This window comes from Prionailurus bengalensis, chromosome E4 (assembly GCF_016509475.1).
Source record: "Prionailurus bengalensis isolate Pbe53 chromosome E4, Fcat_Pben_1.1_paternal_pri, whole genome shotgun sequence".
NCBI classification, from domain to species: Eukaryota; Metazoa; Chordata; class Mammalia; order Carnivora; family Felidae; genus Prionailurus; species Prionailurus bengalensis.
This window is the reverse complement of record NC_057360.1, coordinates 13,621,518-13,637,125: the sequence shown is the minus strand read 5'-3', so window position 1 is coordinate 13,637,125 and position 15,608 is coordinate 13,621,518. Positions and strand designations below refer to the sequence as shown.

At 39.0% G+C, this 15,608-nt stretch overlaps 1 protein-coding gene across 1 annotated transcript in view; it reads right to left on the bottom strand.

Annotated features, from left to right (window-relative positions):
- Positions 1 to 488: 488 nt before the first annotated feature.
- The window catches only part of PRRC2C (proline rich coiled-coil 2C), a 98,160-nt gene continuing 83,040 nt past the window's right edge, over positions 489 to 15,608 (bottom strand). The window contains 10 exon segments of the mRNA XM_043568325.1: positions 489 to 2,468; positions 4,534 to 4,770; positions 5,680 to 5,806; positions 6,195 to 6,298; positions 6,945 to 7,163; positions 8,204 to 8,311; positions 8,532 to 8,763; positions 11,019 to 11,155; positions 11,521 to 11,633; positions 13,310 to 13,513. Coding sequence (XP_043424260.1) covers positions 2,211 to 2,468; positions 4,534 to 4,770; positions 5,680 to 5,806; positions 6,195 to 6,298; positions 6,945 to 7,163; positions 8,204 to 8,311; positions 8,532 to 8,763; positions 11,019 to 11,155; positions 11,521 to 11,633; positions 13,310 to 13,513 — 1,739 coding nt within the window. The 3' untranslated portion in view covers positions 489 to 2,210.

The window sequence follows — 15,608 nt, the reverse complement described above, 5'->3', positions numbered from 1 at the left end:
CTGGATAAGGGATTGTAGACAATTAAAATCCCTCAGCACTTCACGTTACAAAAGGAGTAAATGATAAAACAAATCTCTTACAGGCTGCTTGTGTGGGTGATGACGACTATCAGTGTGCTAGGAAAAATATGAAAAATGCAAACGTTTTAAGTACCCAGATCTATTTTGGGTCGTTCAATTTCTGCCCAGAAGAACAGTGAAACTATTTTGCTACGTTCAGCACTTCACACCATGCACAAAGACCTCTCTCCTCCTGGGCAGACTTGTTTTCAAAAGGAGTATGGCTACCCTGGGAACAGAGGCCACGGCTAGTATCTTCCATGACAACATCTACTTTGACTGAATAAGCTTTATAGTTCTTAAAAAAGCCAAATCAAGTCTTTGGATGAGAATCTCTTCCTCGAGCGCAATGTACCCTTGATCACTATTTTTGGTACATGACATACCTTCTTGCTCCAAATTTGGGGAATGGATCAGAAGTTCCAAGATTCATTATTTAGAGAATACTTTATTAGTTTCTGTAATCAAACCCATGTAGATAAGACCTTACACATTTAATACAGTGCGTTACCCCTGTACAAATGGAAAAAATTGTGTTTAACATTTCTAGACCAATATGGCTGTTAATTTCTGTACAATGCCAACCCAACACGGTACGACTGGGGTAGTTTTTTCCAAAGTTGACAGCACAGCTAAGGTTTCCAAAAATTCAAATTATTTATATATATATATGTATATGTATGTATATATATATATATTTATTTATTTATTTATATAAAAAGACCAATAGCAGTATGTTATGCATCAATAGCAGCAACAGCCTTTCCAGGTTCTGCGGTCATCTGCACAAGATTATAGACACATCCAGCACGCTCCATTAATAAAAAAGAAAAAAAACAGGTAAAAAAACAAACCCCCAGAAAACAGCAAAGTTCTGTTACTGTTGTGGTACCTGGCACCATTTTTTTTTTTTTTTATTAGCTTCTCAATCATCATCTGGAAAGAAAACATTCTAGAATAACGTCATTAAAAACAGCTCTGAGAAAGCACGGTCACTGTTACGTATCATAAAGCAGGTACAAGGTATTTTACATTCACAGAGGTATGATACAGTACTGTCCTACATCTAGAATACTAGAGGATACAATTTAAAAAGGCATTATTTGAGACTTGATTCTACTTTTCCAGCAGAGGGCCCAAAGGGTGGTACAACACAGCTCTGGTAAAGAAATGCACCTTCTCAGACAGGATTTCCTGTCATTAAGGGCACGGTTCTAGGTATTCACTGCTCTTGATGAACATGAGCTAAAAAACCGTTAAAAAAAAAAAAACCACCAAAACCCAACAAACCCCATTGGATTCATACAAAGATGATGGAGTGGAGGCAAGCCAGACTCAATCTAACTAGTATTTTACCCAATCTGTCGTGTTTGAACGGTAAGAACTCCGTGGAAGAAAGGAGACGCCAAGTAGCACTTCAAAGCTTCAGGCCACAACCAAAACAGCATCATTTCAAACAGAAGCGGTTAGCCAAACCCTGCCCTCTTGGGGACGTCCAAGGGTGTGGATGTCAACATTTCATCATCTACTCACTCATCCAGGAAGAAGGGGAGATCAGTTACTGTACTTTGATTGTGTTCAACTCAATCACAAGGTTACAAAAATAGCAAGCTGCCATAATAAAAAATAAGGCTCCTCTATCCAGCACCAGTTACCTTCAGTTCTTGACCGCCAAGCCCACAAATGCTACAACCATACCCAAAGCACACAGGGAGCAAAGAGACCACACCTGACACATTAGCTGGAATCGCTGCTGTTCGGCATCAGCTGTTCCTCTGCAGGGTTATTTTCCTCTACCTCTGGTGTTTCATCTAACCGTAAGGATTGCAGTTCTAAATTCTGTGCACTCACGGGATGCGTGTGCATATCTGTACATAGATTCTGACCGAAGATGCACGGCGGTCAACCGAGTGTGCATCACATAGCAGGTGCGAGCCGGCAAAGCCTCACTTTACTGGTGCAGCAGCTGTGTGTCAGTGTAAATTGCTCCTGTGTCCCCTGTGTACCTCCAAGCTCTGGACAGGATAATGTCACAGACCATTTTACCCCTTTGGCTGCTGGCATTATCCAACTCAGTTCTCCCTCTTTCCCCGCTCCCCTCCCCTGGCCCCCGGCCCCCGGCCCCCCGGCCCGGCAATAAACCACAGCCTTTAAGATTTTGTTTCTTCTGTTTTGATCGCCTGAGGCTTGATTGGTCCAGTTCTAACAGGTTTGGTGGCTATGGTGGGCGCAGGGGGTGGCTTTTCTTCTACTTTTTCCTGACAGACACCAGGTGGGTCGGCCAGTGTTTCAGGAGGTTTACTGGAATCACTGTCCACTTTCTGGGCTTTGCCTCCTATCTGTTTGCTCTGTTGTTGTTCAGAGAAGAACCGTTGCGTGGACTGAAGAACCTCTGCTCTCTGCTTTGCCTTAAAAAATAAGAAACAACAACTGAAAACGCTGCAGCGCCACCAAAGCCCATCCATCAGTCTCCGTTCACACTCTCGTACCGACCACAAATCAGTCTTCCCCTCGCTGGTCTGGCCCAAAACCAAAAGCACCTCAATGATCTTTCAGCTTTTAACTGATAGATTTCTTCCTATCTTTGCAATCATTCCATGTGATTTTTTTTTTTTTAAGCATTTGGAAACAGGACCACCTCCCACCACCTTTTCAAAGTTTGCCCTCTTATAAGATAAGAAGATAGAAATTGCTGTTGCTCTGTATCTTTTCCGGAACAAAACTTATTGATATCAAATTCTGTTTAGGGAAGCTGCTTGCAAATTTGAAAACATATATATGTAACACTTAAAACTTCTAGTTATCAATATGTGGTCTACAATAAAACGAAAAGGAAGCACTTATATTGTGGCATTACCAACACCTAGGACCAAATGTCTTGTGGCTGAGTCCTCTTCCCACAGCTCTCTTCTGCAGGGGAAGAGCGTCAGAAATTAGTAACTACAACTTCACTTGATCACTAAGTTCTGATAGCTCCTACCACATCCTGAGCTGGTAAAATAATCTCCTACTTTTAATGGCTACGTGCCCCGGAGAATATACTTACGTCAGTCACTCTGTAAATTATACCACTGTAATGTACACAAGTAAAATTTAAGTTTCTGTATCTCTTGCATACAACAAAAAAGCCCTTCGTGTTCTATAGGAAACCTGTACTATCCAAAGATCTAAAGCAATTCAAGAAATTTTTACCCCCCCCTCCCCGTTATAAGCTCTACTGTCATTTCCAACGTGGGCATTATATGAAAATCAAGTGCCAAGGAGACAGAAGCACAAGTGGAAACCATGGCCAAATAGTTTCCAAAGATTTCTACACTTGTATTAAATATACAAGTATATTTAATAGTTATGAACAGATGGAAATCCCTAGGCACACGGCCGTAATACAAGTAGATAATATTTAACAAGAGTTTCACCGCAGAGTAGTCTTTAAATTTGATTACTCAGGATGAGAAATGAGGGATATTAATGCAGAAAGAAACCAGCCAGTCAACCAAATTTTCTAAGCGACTGATCATGAACATGTTTCTAATTCAGAGTAGAGCATTACTTTGGACACTGCCCTATTTGAAAGCAGTAAACGTTTCTTTGTTCTAGTCTGACATGATAAACACACACACACACGTAGTGACAAAATAGGCAGAATTACTAAGACCTCTAAAGTCAAGTCTAAGTAAATACAGAAATCAATGGACTCCGCTGGCTGTACAGGCAGACAGGTACAGTTTACGCTAGAAAAACTGTCCCCACACAGACTCCTAAAGGCACTCTTCTGCATCAGCAAACGTCACGTTATCAGTGCCTTTTATCGTGAAGGATCCCAAAGTGCTTCTCCCAGTCCTTCATCTACAGCTGCACCATCTGCTGTAGGACGTGCCAACTCAGGTGGCGGGCAAAAAAACGGGCATGGAAACAGCTTGAGAAGAAAACTGTACATGGATGACTCATGAAGGAAGAAAAATCAAGATAGGTAAAAATCTCTTACCCACTCCAGAGTTTTCACATAACCATGATTTATATCTTAAGTTTGGGGAGGGGGAAAGGATAAAAAAGAAAACCAAAGGGGGGAAAAAAAAAAGAAAATGGGGAAGCCTATAATAATCCGTAATCGCTTTTTTGCTCTTCCAAAAAATGGTAGCAGCTAAACTCAGATCTCCCTCAAATATGTATTTTTAAAGTAATTCATTTTGCCAGAGTTTAAAATGTCAACTTGTTTGCTAACTAAAGTTGCAAAAAAAAAAAAAATAATAATAATAATAAAAAAATTAAAAAAAAAAAAAAACAAAACGAAAAAGTGGGGGGAATAGGGAGGAAAAAAAAGGAAAAAAAAAACCAGGAGTGAATAAAAGCAGTTAGCTCGGTTAAGTCTGCTAAGACAATGAATGCCTGGGTATGTGGTTATGGTCCAGAGGCATCTTAAGACATGGTTCAGAGACAGATTCTTGCTCTGTTGGCTGTTAACACTGTACTAACCTTCATGTCTTGTTCAGCCTTCAACGCAGCCTGGGCCTGATTACCTCTGACTCCAGATAGTGATCCACAAGGACCCCTGGCTACATGTGGCAAACGAGCATGGCTCATGAGGCCTGTGGTCAGCGGAGGAGGCATCTGACTGGCCAGTGCCATTGGTGGCCTCTGAACAGGCGCTGGGAAGGTGTTAGTATGTGGGGCTCTTACCAATGGAGGGACCAGGTTAGGCTGAGAGAGAATCTGAGTGAAAAAAACAAAACATACAACATTGAACTGTTAAAAAAAAAAATTCTGCCAACTAGACCAAGGTTGGCTTATCTCAGAGTAAATCTGTGCCCATTCTGCCAGTGAAAGGAAGTGTATGGATTTGTGCCATTCTATTACAGGACCAAGAACAAACAGGCCATGCTTGGAGAATCTAACAGAAAAATTAGGCAAAGCATGCTATGGCACTTCAGTGGACTCTAGCATTTCATTCAGCTACAAATTCTGAAGGGGAGATAGAAAAGCTATTAATTAGGATATTTTTTAAAAAGATATAATTGCAGAAAAGGCACACACTTATACCAAACATAATCTGAAGATAAATAAAAATGATACCAATTCAACAAATAAAGTGTTTTTTCAGGAACAAACGCTAGTTTGTGAGAGTTACTATCGATTTTAGTCTTTCCATACGATCAGCAAAGGGAAGAGAAGCCAACGTTTTTACACATATATTAGAACATCTTTTGGAAATTTTACCTCAACTACACATAGTTATCTTAAAAAACAACAACAACAACACAACAACAAAAAATCTTTAAACCTAGAAAACTTTAAGCACTGGGACCCTTCTCTGAAAAGTCAACTTCTTCAAAAAAAAAAAGATAAAAGAAACAGGACTAAAATAAGTGATCAGAGCTGTGTGGGGAATCTTTTGACTACTTCTCTTGTCTGCTTTAGAACTCTATGGATACCACCTGTATCTAGCTAAAAATTGCAGAGAACACAGGTCACAAATTTACTGTTAAATAAGAAGCTGTTTCTCATTAAAAACTCTGTTTCTAAACTAGTTACAATATGGCAAGATTATGAAATCAGAGAATTAGCCAGATTAGCACTCATTTGCAAGGAAATAATACTCATTTCTCACTCGTATCTGCCCACCTGGGGTGCAAACTGTGTAGGAAATGGTTGTGTCATTCTCACAGTGGCAGGGGCTGACTGGAACTGCTTCTGATAGACAATGCTGTTCATTTTGCCGGACTGGCTGTTCGGACTTGTGGAAGTAGCCCTTGGAAAAAAGCCATCACTGGTCAGTACAGTAGTGCCAAATAAACAATGCTGTCAGACTTTTAGAGACGTTGCTCTTGGTAGATTCTTCCTGTGTGGTAGCTGATGAAAATTTACCACGGTGAGTTACCAAATATTATGGCAGTGGAGAGACACTGGAGGGGGCAGAGGTGAGAAAGAAAACTAGCTAGATATGCCCTGTATTTAAAAAAAAAAAAAACAACTTAAAAATACAGTATAGCAAACACATTCTTAAGAATTTAATAGCTTAACATCTCAGATACAACTATCGGAATGTCTTGTGCTTACCACAGACCTGGTGACACAGTAAGTAAGATCTAACAAACAAATCGTGCTTAAGTATCTGAAAACCCAAATGCCCATTTTACCGGAAGGGACTAGATGTTGGTGTGGTGCTTCTACCGCTGATCGGAGGTGTGCCTGGTTTTATATCAATGCCACTTCCAAAGGCTTTCAGTTCCATTTCAGACATCTGAAAAAAAAGCATAGGATAAACTCAGCATTTCTGGAATCCCATAAGCTGAATGCTGTGTTAAGTGTTCTATGTACGAAGACTTAATCCAGGAACGGTCAAAAACCTTCAGTACGCAAATGCTATATATAATTAAATTGCAAATACCATGGAATGATCAAGGCCAAATTTATGGATGGAAAGTCTTAAGAGATTGTGTAAACCCAATTCTTCCACAAAATTTGTGAATTGTTATTAGGCAAAAACCAGAGGAAGCCAAACACATTAAAAGTAAATAGATCTTTAAAAGTATATTGGGGTTTGAGGGGCACCTGGGTGGCTCAGTTGGTTAAGAATCCGACCTCAGCTCAGGTCACGATCTCAGTTTGTGGGATTGAGCCTCGTGTTGGGCTCTGCACTGACAGCACAGAGCCTGCTTGGGATTCTCTTTCCTTTTTCCTCTCCCCCTGCACCTCCCCCGCTCATGCTCTCTCCTGATCTCTCAAAATAAATAAATAAACGTTAAAAAAGTATCCTGGGGTTTGAGACTTCCTGGAAGGTGGTAAAAACCGATGCATTTTATTTATTTTTATAAACTACACAGATGCATACATCTAAACACATGGCCTTAAATTCTTAAAGAAACTGTCGGTTTCTCTTCACTTACTTTTCCCGTGGTTGCGATCATGCTATGCTGTGTTCCAGCAGGGATTAGTCCTCTAAAAGGCTGGCTTACTTGTGCAGGACGACTCAGGCTCTGGGCCTGGGCTTGCGGGGTGGTATGCTGTAATGGGGGCTGAAGAGTCTGAGGCAGAGCAATTAAAGGCTGCCCCGTAGATCCAAAATTAGGCAATGAAAGCTGAGATGCTGGTAAAGGTACCGTAACCTAGAAAATAAGCAAACAGTAACTGCAGCAATTTACTTATACCTATTGTATGTACATCCCTACAACTACATATACAACCCTTCATAAACTTTTGAATAAAATTTTAAACAGACTACGTCAGTCTGTTAATGTGTCTCACATATAATCTTTTGCTTAGTGCTATCTCCATTCTTTTATTAAAGGTGCAACATTAAGACAGATTAGTAGTACAGACGATATAACCAAAATAATTAGGACTATCTTTGAATTAATCCATGGTACATGTCTAACAACCACATAATACAATAAAATCATGGGGTATAACCTAAGAAAGCAGTGTTATTACCACTTCCCAAATAGACATTTCTATATTGTTTTCAGGTCTGGTCAAAACGACCTTTGACAATAAGAAACATAACCTTTCAGTTTTCATATAAACGGTATTTAACTTGAATGTCAATAAGGTAATAAATATATTTATGAATTTCTACCCTCCAAAGAGCCACCAAAATTAGTAATAAGAAAATGACTAATGGTCTGCCTCTCTCCTTCAGTCCTCTACGAACTTTTAAAGATTAGATTTGTGACATTGCTAAGAGACAGTACATGCCTGTCATTTACACTGTCATACTCTGCCACACTGTTCTAAGTATGACATTAACCAGGGTGATGTTCTTTAGAGCCTTCCTTCGCCTCCTAGCATAAATGGTTAAAGCACCTCTCGTGCTTTTATGTAACTGTATATCCTGAAAATGGTTTTCGAACTTTTATATTCATGGTATCCTTTGTTACAATAATGAGTACATGGAAACTCTTTTAAAACAAACAGGCAAACAGCTGAACTGACTTTCATGTGGCCAAGGAAAGGGTGTTGTGGGACCGAGCAGGGTCTACTTCCAGTGACCCCATGGAATTCTAGGAAACCTCAGAGAAAAGTCTGACAACTATCGTACCATCTCCCCCATCCTGGTTCCATTTAAAAACTGCCAAGCAACAACAAAAGCAGTAAAAGTAATAAAATAATGAAGAAAATTGAGGAAATTTACCATGCCATAGTTTACCTGCTGGAGAGCACTTGGTGACTGGGCAGTGTTATAAAAATTTGTCTGACCAGGCGGTTGTACTTGTCCAGAATAAAGATTTGAAGCCTGGGTAAGATTTGCTCTAGCCTAGGAGAAATTTTGTAGGAAAACAGCAGTAAGATTGAAAAATTTCCAATTCAGACATCAAGTGTGTAACTTGAAAGCAATTTCTAAGAATTTTAGTATTAGGTAAAAAGAGCTTTCCCCCGCCATTAAGTCCTTTAACATTTTTTCTTTGAAAACAGTTTCTTTAAGTAACCTGTTGCATAGGAATACAATGACACTGTAGGATCCTAGTTCATCTTACCTGGAGAAGATGTGTATCAATCAGCTGGGAACCTCCTAGTCCTGATGCCTGACCCAGCTGATGTTCATACAAGATAGGAATAGGTTGCGTATTTGAGGTTTGTTGAAAGGCAAGACCTGATTGTGCCTTTGCAAGTTCCTGGTGTTGCACAGCTGGAAAGTTATGGATGGCAGTACCAGAAAGGACCACAGATGGTTGTGACAGACTGCTTTGCATAAAGGCTGGCTGAGACCTACATAGGTATTGAAAAGAAAAGACTTGTGTTAGCGAGTGAATTCTATTTTGGAATCTGGGGATCTTAAGAATGGGTATCCCAAATGACCAAGCACTCTCATTAGCACAATTATGAAAAGAGAGAATGCAGATTGTGTCTAAGGCGCTTGTGTCATGATTTAGAGCCCTGTACACAACAAAGTTCTAGGAAAAGGCTTGCTCTTCCTGAGAAACTAGTAAGATTTTTCTCCTCTTGAACAATGAGAATGATTCTCTTGTCATTTGTTCAATAGCAAGCTCTTAACCAGATCTGGTTTTCTCTTTGGTATGGACATCCTTTTCAGATTGACAGCACTAATAGCTGACTTTCATTATTTATATTTCACTACTTCCCCTTATACATATGTTTCTTATAAAAGATCTCAACACTTCTATGGGATGAAGCAGAGTAGTTGTTCAGGATTACCCACAAAGTTTTGGTTTATTTTTATTGCGGTATAGTGGTCATATAACATTGTATTAGTTTCAGGTGTATTACATTATGATTCAGTATTTGGATTATGAAATGATCACCACAACAAGTCTATTTAACATCTGTCACCATACATGCACATAGTTACAAAAACACTTCTTTCTTCTGACGAGAACTTTTAAGATCTACTGTCTCAGCAGCTTTATTGTTTAATGTTTGAGAGAGCATGTGTGTGCATGAGCAGGGGAAGGGCAAGAGAGACAGGGAAAGAGAATCCCCAGTAGGCTCCGCGCTCAGCGCAGAGCCCAACTCGGGGCTTGATCCCACAAACCGTGAGATCAAGACCTGAGCTGACATCAAGAGTCGGGCGCTTAACTGACTGAGCCACTCAGGCACTCCTCTCAGCAACTTTAAAATGCCCAACACAGTATTATGACCAAAGGCTGCAAACTGCTACTTATAAAGTAAGTCATGGCAGGAGAGGGGTGTGTCTGGGCGGCTCAGTCAGTTAGACATCCCATTTTGGTTCAGGTCATGATCTTGCGGTTTCTGAGTTCGAGTCCTGCATTGGACTCTGTGTTGATGGTTCAAGGCCTGGAGCCTGCTTCCAATTTTGTGTAACTATAGTTAATAATACTGTATTGCATATTCGAATGGTTAAAAAAAAAATACAATGCTGAAATCTAACTTTAGACTACCCTCTTACCTCTGGGATAGGGGCCTTCAAGCTATATTTTTAAAAATGCTAAGATAAAAAGTAACTAGATCAAAGTAGTGGGTTAAAGACAGTATTACCCATAAATAATATTACGCTTTGTTAAAGCTGACATATGTGGCAGAAACAAAAGCCATTAAGCAGGAATGCTAGCCTGGAGTCACGACCAATTTTTAGAAGGTCTATGTTTCAAATACAAAATGGGAAAACGTAAGCATACTGTTATAAACTGCCCTGTCATGGCAGAAGTTAATTCAGGGATTCCATATTAATAAACATTATGCTGATTAGGTTGAGAGCAAGAAGTAGCAGAATGATGTAGGAATACAAACAACTGCTTTCAAAGGCTAACCTGTGCCTTCTAATATGGTTGTCATTAGCCACAATCACATACACAGCGTACATCATATTTCTATTGAACAGTCCTGGTCTTAAGAAGTACATCTTCCAAGACAGTCGTTAAGATGGGGATCAAGACACAGACCGTCAGTGCACAGCTACTCCAACTCCCACGGCTAAGGATGACATCGCTCATCACGGAACTCTTTTTTGCACAGCTGGAAAGTAGCCGCAAACTTTTCAACAATGTTTTGAGCAACTCATACCAATCAAAAGATTTCCTTGATCAAAAAAACAGTTTCTTCTATATTTGTCACCATTCTCACCACCGCTTCTGTTCTTTGACACTCTGCTCTTCTCTCTTTAATCACACCCCATCCTAAACCCTGACCCCTTACATACCCCTGTCACCTGCCAGGTCTCGGCTCACACCCCACACAGCAGGCAGATTTCTAGTTGTTGCAGCAAGATGGCAGGGAGCCTTTTTAGGTCTGTTAGCAGCTATTTTCTGTGATTTCTAATTGTTCTGGGATTGTTGTTATCCTCAACTTCAAGAAGGTTTGAGGTCTCATTTTGTTAGGTAAAGTCTTGACTGAAATTACCAGAGGCTGAGTCTCATGACATATAATCATTTAACGTACTTTTATAACAGGGTCATCCTAGCTTGGGGGGGGGGGGGGGGGAGAAGTGGGGAGGAAGGAGCAGTAGGGATATGGCAAGAAGGCCCAGCGGTCACAAAAGCATGTACCTGTACGGCTGAAGTGAGGAAGTGAATAGCTCCTGAGTCTGGGAAACGGCAGGTCCAGCACCGAGACCCAGCTGGGCCTGATGCTGCCCTTGCAGTGGCGCGTAAATAGGGATCGGAATCTGCTGAACTGAGGCTGGCTGCAATGCAATAAAAAACAATACGTGAGCACCATATACACAAATCACAACACTTGGGAAAATAAAAATTTGAGATATGAAAAGAATAAAAGAACAATGCCATGCATATCAGCTCCCTTTTCAAACGAAACCAAATGTAAACATCTAAATTTTCCTTTCAATACATTACTTTTTCTACACTGTTAATCACTAAGGTTTGGCAAATTTGGGAAAAGTGTGAAAATTTGGCCAGTACATATCAAAGTAATCGTGGATTGTCCCATGTTGTCAACAGAAGATTTTAACTTCAAAGAGGCTGTTATTTGTAGCCCAAGGTAATCATTACACCATTAGCATGCCAAGAAACAAACGTCTGTGGTATTTACCTGAGAAAGACCTGGCTGGAAGCCTTGTTGCTGAGCCAAGGATGGTGGGGCCAAGCGTGCATGTTGGGTGTTGAATAAATGACTCGTGTCCATATAGAATGCAGGGATTTGAGCTACAGACCATCAGGAAAAACAAGCAGTAGTCAGTGTCTGAACTTCAGAATTTTCCAAATAGTAACTAAAAACTAAATCTTGAAGCAGATTCCAAATTAAATGAGCCTTCTGAAAATTACTACAGCCAAGGAAAAACTAGATATGTAGAAAGATGCAAAACTTCTGGCAGACAGGTATATGCAAATTAAAACAACAAAACTCTAGTACAGCTGACCCTTGAAAAACATGGGTTTGAACCATGCAGATTTTTTTCGAATAATTCCATATAGTACTGTAAATGCATTTTTCCTCTCCTTACAATTTTCTTAGTAACGCTTTTTCTCTAGTTTACTTTATTGTAAGAATACAGCATATAATACATATGACATACAAAAATATGTGTTAATCAACTGTTTATCAGTAAGGCTTCTGATCAATAGTAGGCTATTTGTAGTTACATGGGGGGGGGGGGGGGCTAAAACTTGTATGTGGATTTCTGACTGTGTAGGGCGTCAGCATCCCAACCCTTGCATCATTCAAGGGGTCAACTGTACCTGTGATGATATAGGAAAACAGATATTCATATACTGCCAATGGGGTATAAACTAGTAAAATTTCACCTGATCTACTAAAAGTGAAAATGAACCTACCTGCTTACTGGCAAACCTACTCTAATTTTATATCTAATTAAGGAATTTAATAGTTCAAAGGAAGTGATGTTTAATAACTGAAAGAATTTGGTATAGATTCTTAACAAATTTCTATATATTATATAAACTATTTTGTGATTTGCTGTTTTTATATAATAGTATGTTTTGGAGAAGTTCCGATATTGTTTTTAATTTGTCATCATTATAAACAATATTGCAATCAATAAAAACTCTCATACATGTATCTCTTATTAATAGAGAAATTTATTCATATAAGATTCCTAAGTGTGAAAACTCTCACTACAGTTAAGTACATACACATAGAATATTCTGAGATACTTTTCTAAAAGAATTAGGTTCAATTTATACACTCACCAGCAATGAATTAAGAAACTATGAATAATACCTGTGACCCTTAAAGAAATCAATCTTCCACATAGAAAATGCCTTTCTTTGAATAGAAAGGCAAGAAATAGACTGTGCTCATTTATTTTTTTCTTCTTTGCTAATCTTAGTTTACTCTTCCCCACAAATTTTATTATCAATTTGTCAAGTTTCAGATAACAAACTTTTATAACTTGACTGGAATAACATCTAATGCAGAAGTTATTTTGCCAATTATTAGATACTAATTTGTCTAATATATTTGTAACATATGCATAAGGAACTGCTAAGAGTCCCAGAATACTTACCAAGGAGAGATAACATTAAATTCCATGAGGAAACAAATTTGCAAAGCAGATCAAAAAAATATTTAAACTTGAGGGGTGCCTCGGTGGCTCAGTTGGCTAAGAGTTCGACTCTTGATTTCAGCTCAGGTCATGATCTCGTGTTTTGTGAGACTGAGCTCTGTGTCGGGCACTGACAGCGTGGAGCCTGCTTGGGATTCTGTCTCTCCCTCCCTTTCTGCCCCTCCCCACCCTGCTGACGTTCTCTCAAAATAAATAAAGCTCAAAATTTTTTTTTAATTTGAAAAAGAGAAAATATAAGCATTTTAAAAAGTTTTCATTTTCTAAATTCCCTATACCCAAGCCCAAAAATCTTACCTGCTGCAGACTGAGACACATAGACTTGTGGACTCTGTTGTTGCTGGGCAATAAGGGAAGGCATACAGCTTAACTGTGAAAAGTGACTTGCAGAAGGTAGGCTGCTTGTCTGTAACTGCTGGGGTTTCACTTTACAAATATTAGGAGGGTCCGATGTGGTTGTAGATTTTGTACTCAAAGAAGAGGTAGTGTATGTACCAGCTCCTATACATGGGAGAGGGGGAAAGTAGCATATTTTCAAGTGCCACTGTTGTTCACTGTAAAATAACTCAAGCACCAGCTGGAAACTGGCAAATTCATGTTTATGTTCCCCATGTACTTAAGTAACAATCACCAAATGTAAACAAGACTATAAAATTTGGGGAAATATATACAATAAAAAAATACAAAGAGAAGACAATTTCAAAATACTACTCATAAAATAAGGTGGCCAAGGGCCTACAGAGTTGTTACAGTTTGGTCTCCAACTAAGTGTTAAATCATCATAAAGAAAAGGAAGGTCAAGCGCTTCATTCATTTATGGCTAGGCTAAATGTAACAAGACAGAAGGATGAAATGCTGCACCTTATGAATAATTAAGGATGTAAATGCATCTCAAGAGATCACAACTCCTCCTAAAAAGTCACGTAAACAAAAGGTTAGAGTTTTTCTTCTTTCCAGCAAAATACCTTAAGGGTAATCTTAAGAGCCGCATTCATTTATGAATATTTACAAACATCTACTAAGGTCAAGCATAGACATTAAGAATATAGAAGATCAAAGTGCTGCACCTTAAAAATCATTAATGTAAAAGGAGCCTTTAGAGATCACAAGTGCTCTTAAAAGTCATATAAACTTAAGGTTATAGTCAGTCCCCTCCCTCCTGGTATATATACCAGCAAAATACAGGTATGTGATGATACCTTAAAAACAAAGACAAATTATTAGTAAATAAGTAGAGTTATAAAACTTAAGATCTTGACGGATCAATTAGTTCTGTAGACCAGTGAGCTTTAATGACTGTAACACTGGAGGAATGACAATACTGGCATTTGATTAAAAAGTGAGATGTAATCATCATTCTTTTCAGACTTCAAAAGATGTTCTAAGAGAGGACCAAGATCAAGGTACGTTTGTTCTTCCTTCCACTTGAGTTTCTAGCAGTAGGAGTACACTTGACCCTTGAACAATACAGGTTTGAACAGTGTGGGGCGGTCCCTCCACTTACACATAGACTTCCCCCCGCCCACCCCGCAATTAAATACAGTACGGTACTGTAAATGTATTTTCTCTTATGATTTTTTTTAGTAACATTCTCTTTTCTCTTACTTTATTGCCAAGAATACAGTATGTAACACATGTAACAGACAAAGTATGTATTAATCGGCTACTTGTATCAGTAAGGTTTCTGGTCAATAGTAGGCTATTAGTAGCTCATTTGGGTGGGGAGGGGAGGAGTCAAAAGTTATACCTAGGGAAAAGGTTATCCTGGGGTTTTGTTTTGTCTGTTTTTGTTTGTTTTTTGACTGTGCGGGGGAGGGGAGGGTCAATGCCCCTAACCCCTGCCTTGTTCAAGCTGGGTCCAAAGAAAGATGTAGGAACCTTCCCAGTCCCTTTATTTCCTAATCTCCCCACCACACTCCCCTCCTGGTTGCTTTACAGTCCCAACTCCTATCCACCCAAGTGACTGGGTACAATGCTAAGTATAATGAAGATGTCTTACAAATTCATGGTAGGGAATGCTTGAAAGGGTCTTAAAGAGGGCAGAGAAATAGAATACTCTATGATTTGAATCTCTATGCTTGTCTTGATACATACTTTTGATAACACCAAAATAACTGTAGTATATTCTAAAGACCAATTCTTTTGGTATAGAATGCCAGAATATTGAAAGGCAGTAGTGCAATCACTAAATGAGAACCAAAGAAAGTAAATTATGTGCTGGATTATTTTATATCTTTTGGAAAGCAGCTTCTGTTGCTTTGGAAAACATTACAGCATAGTGGGAAAGCTTGAAATGAAATTTGTTTTCAATATAAGAAATGTGGTTATACATATGGTAAAAGGGTGTACTTTCCTAGAGTCGAGCATTTTAGAAATGTAATTACTTAAGAACTGTAAAGTCCCCAAATGAGATACAGTTTAATGAAAGGATTACATACTAGCAAAAAATTTAAGGAAGAAAAACACTTTCTAACCTGGGGTGTTCATGGACTCTCCTTAAAAACAGATGAAACAAAAAACAAAACCCACTAGATATCATCTCGTCAAATAACAGACTGGAAATTCTTTACCCCTAATTCTTCACCAGAAAATACAC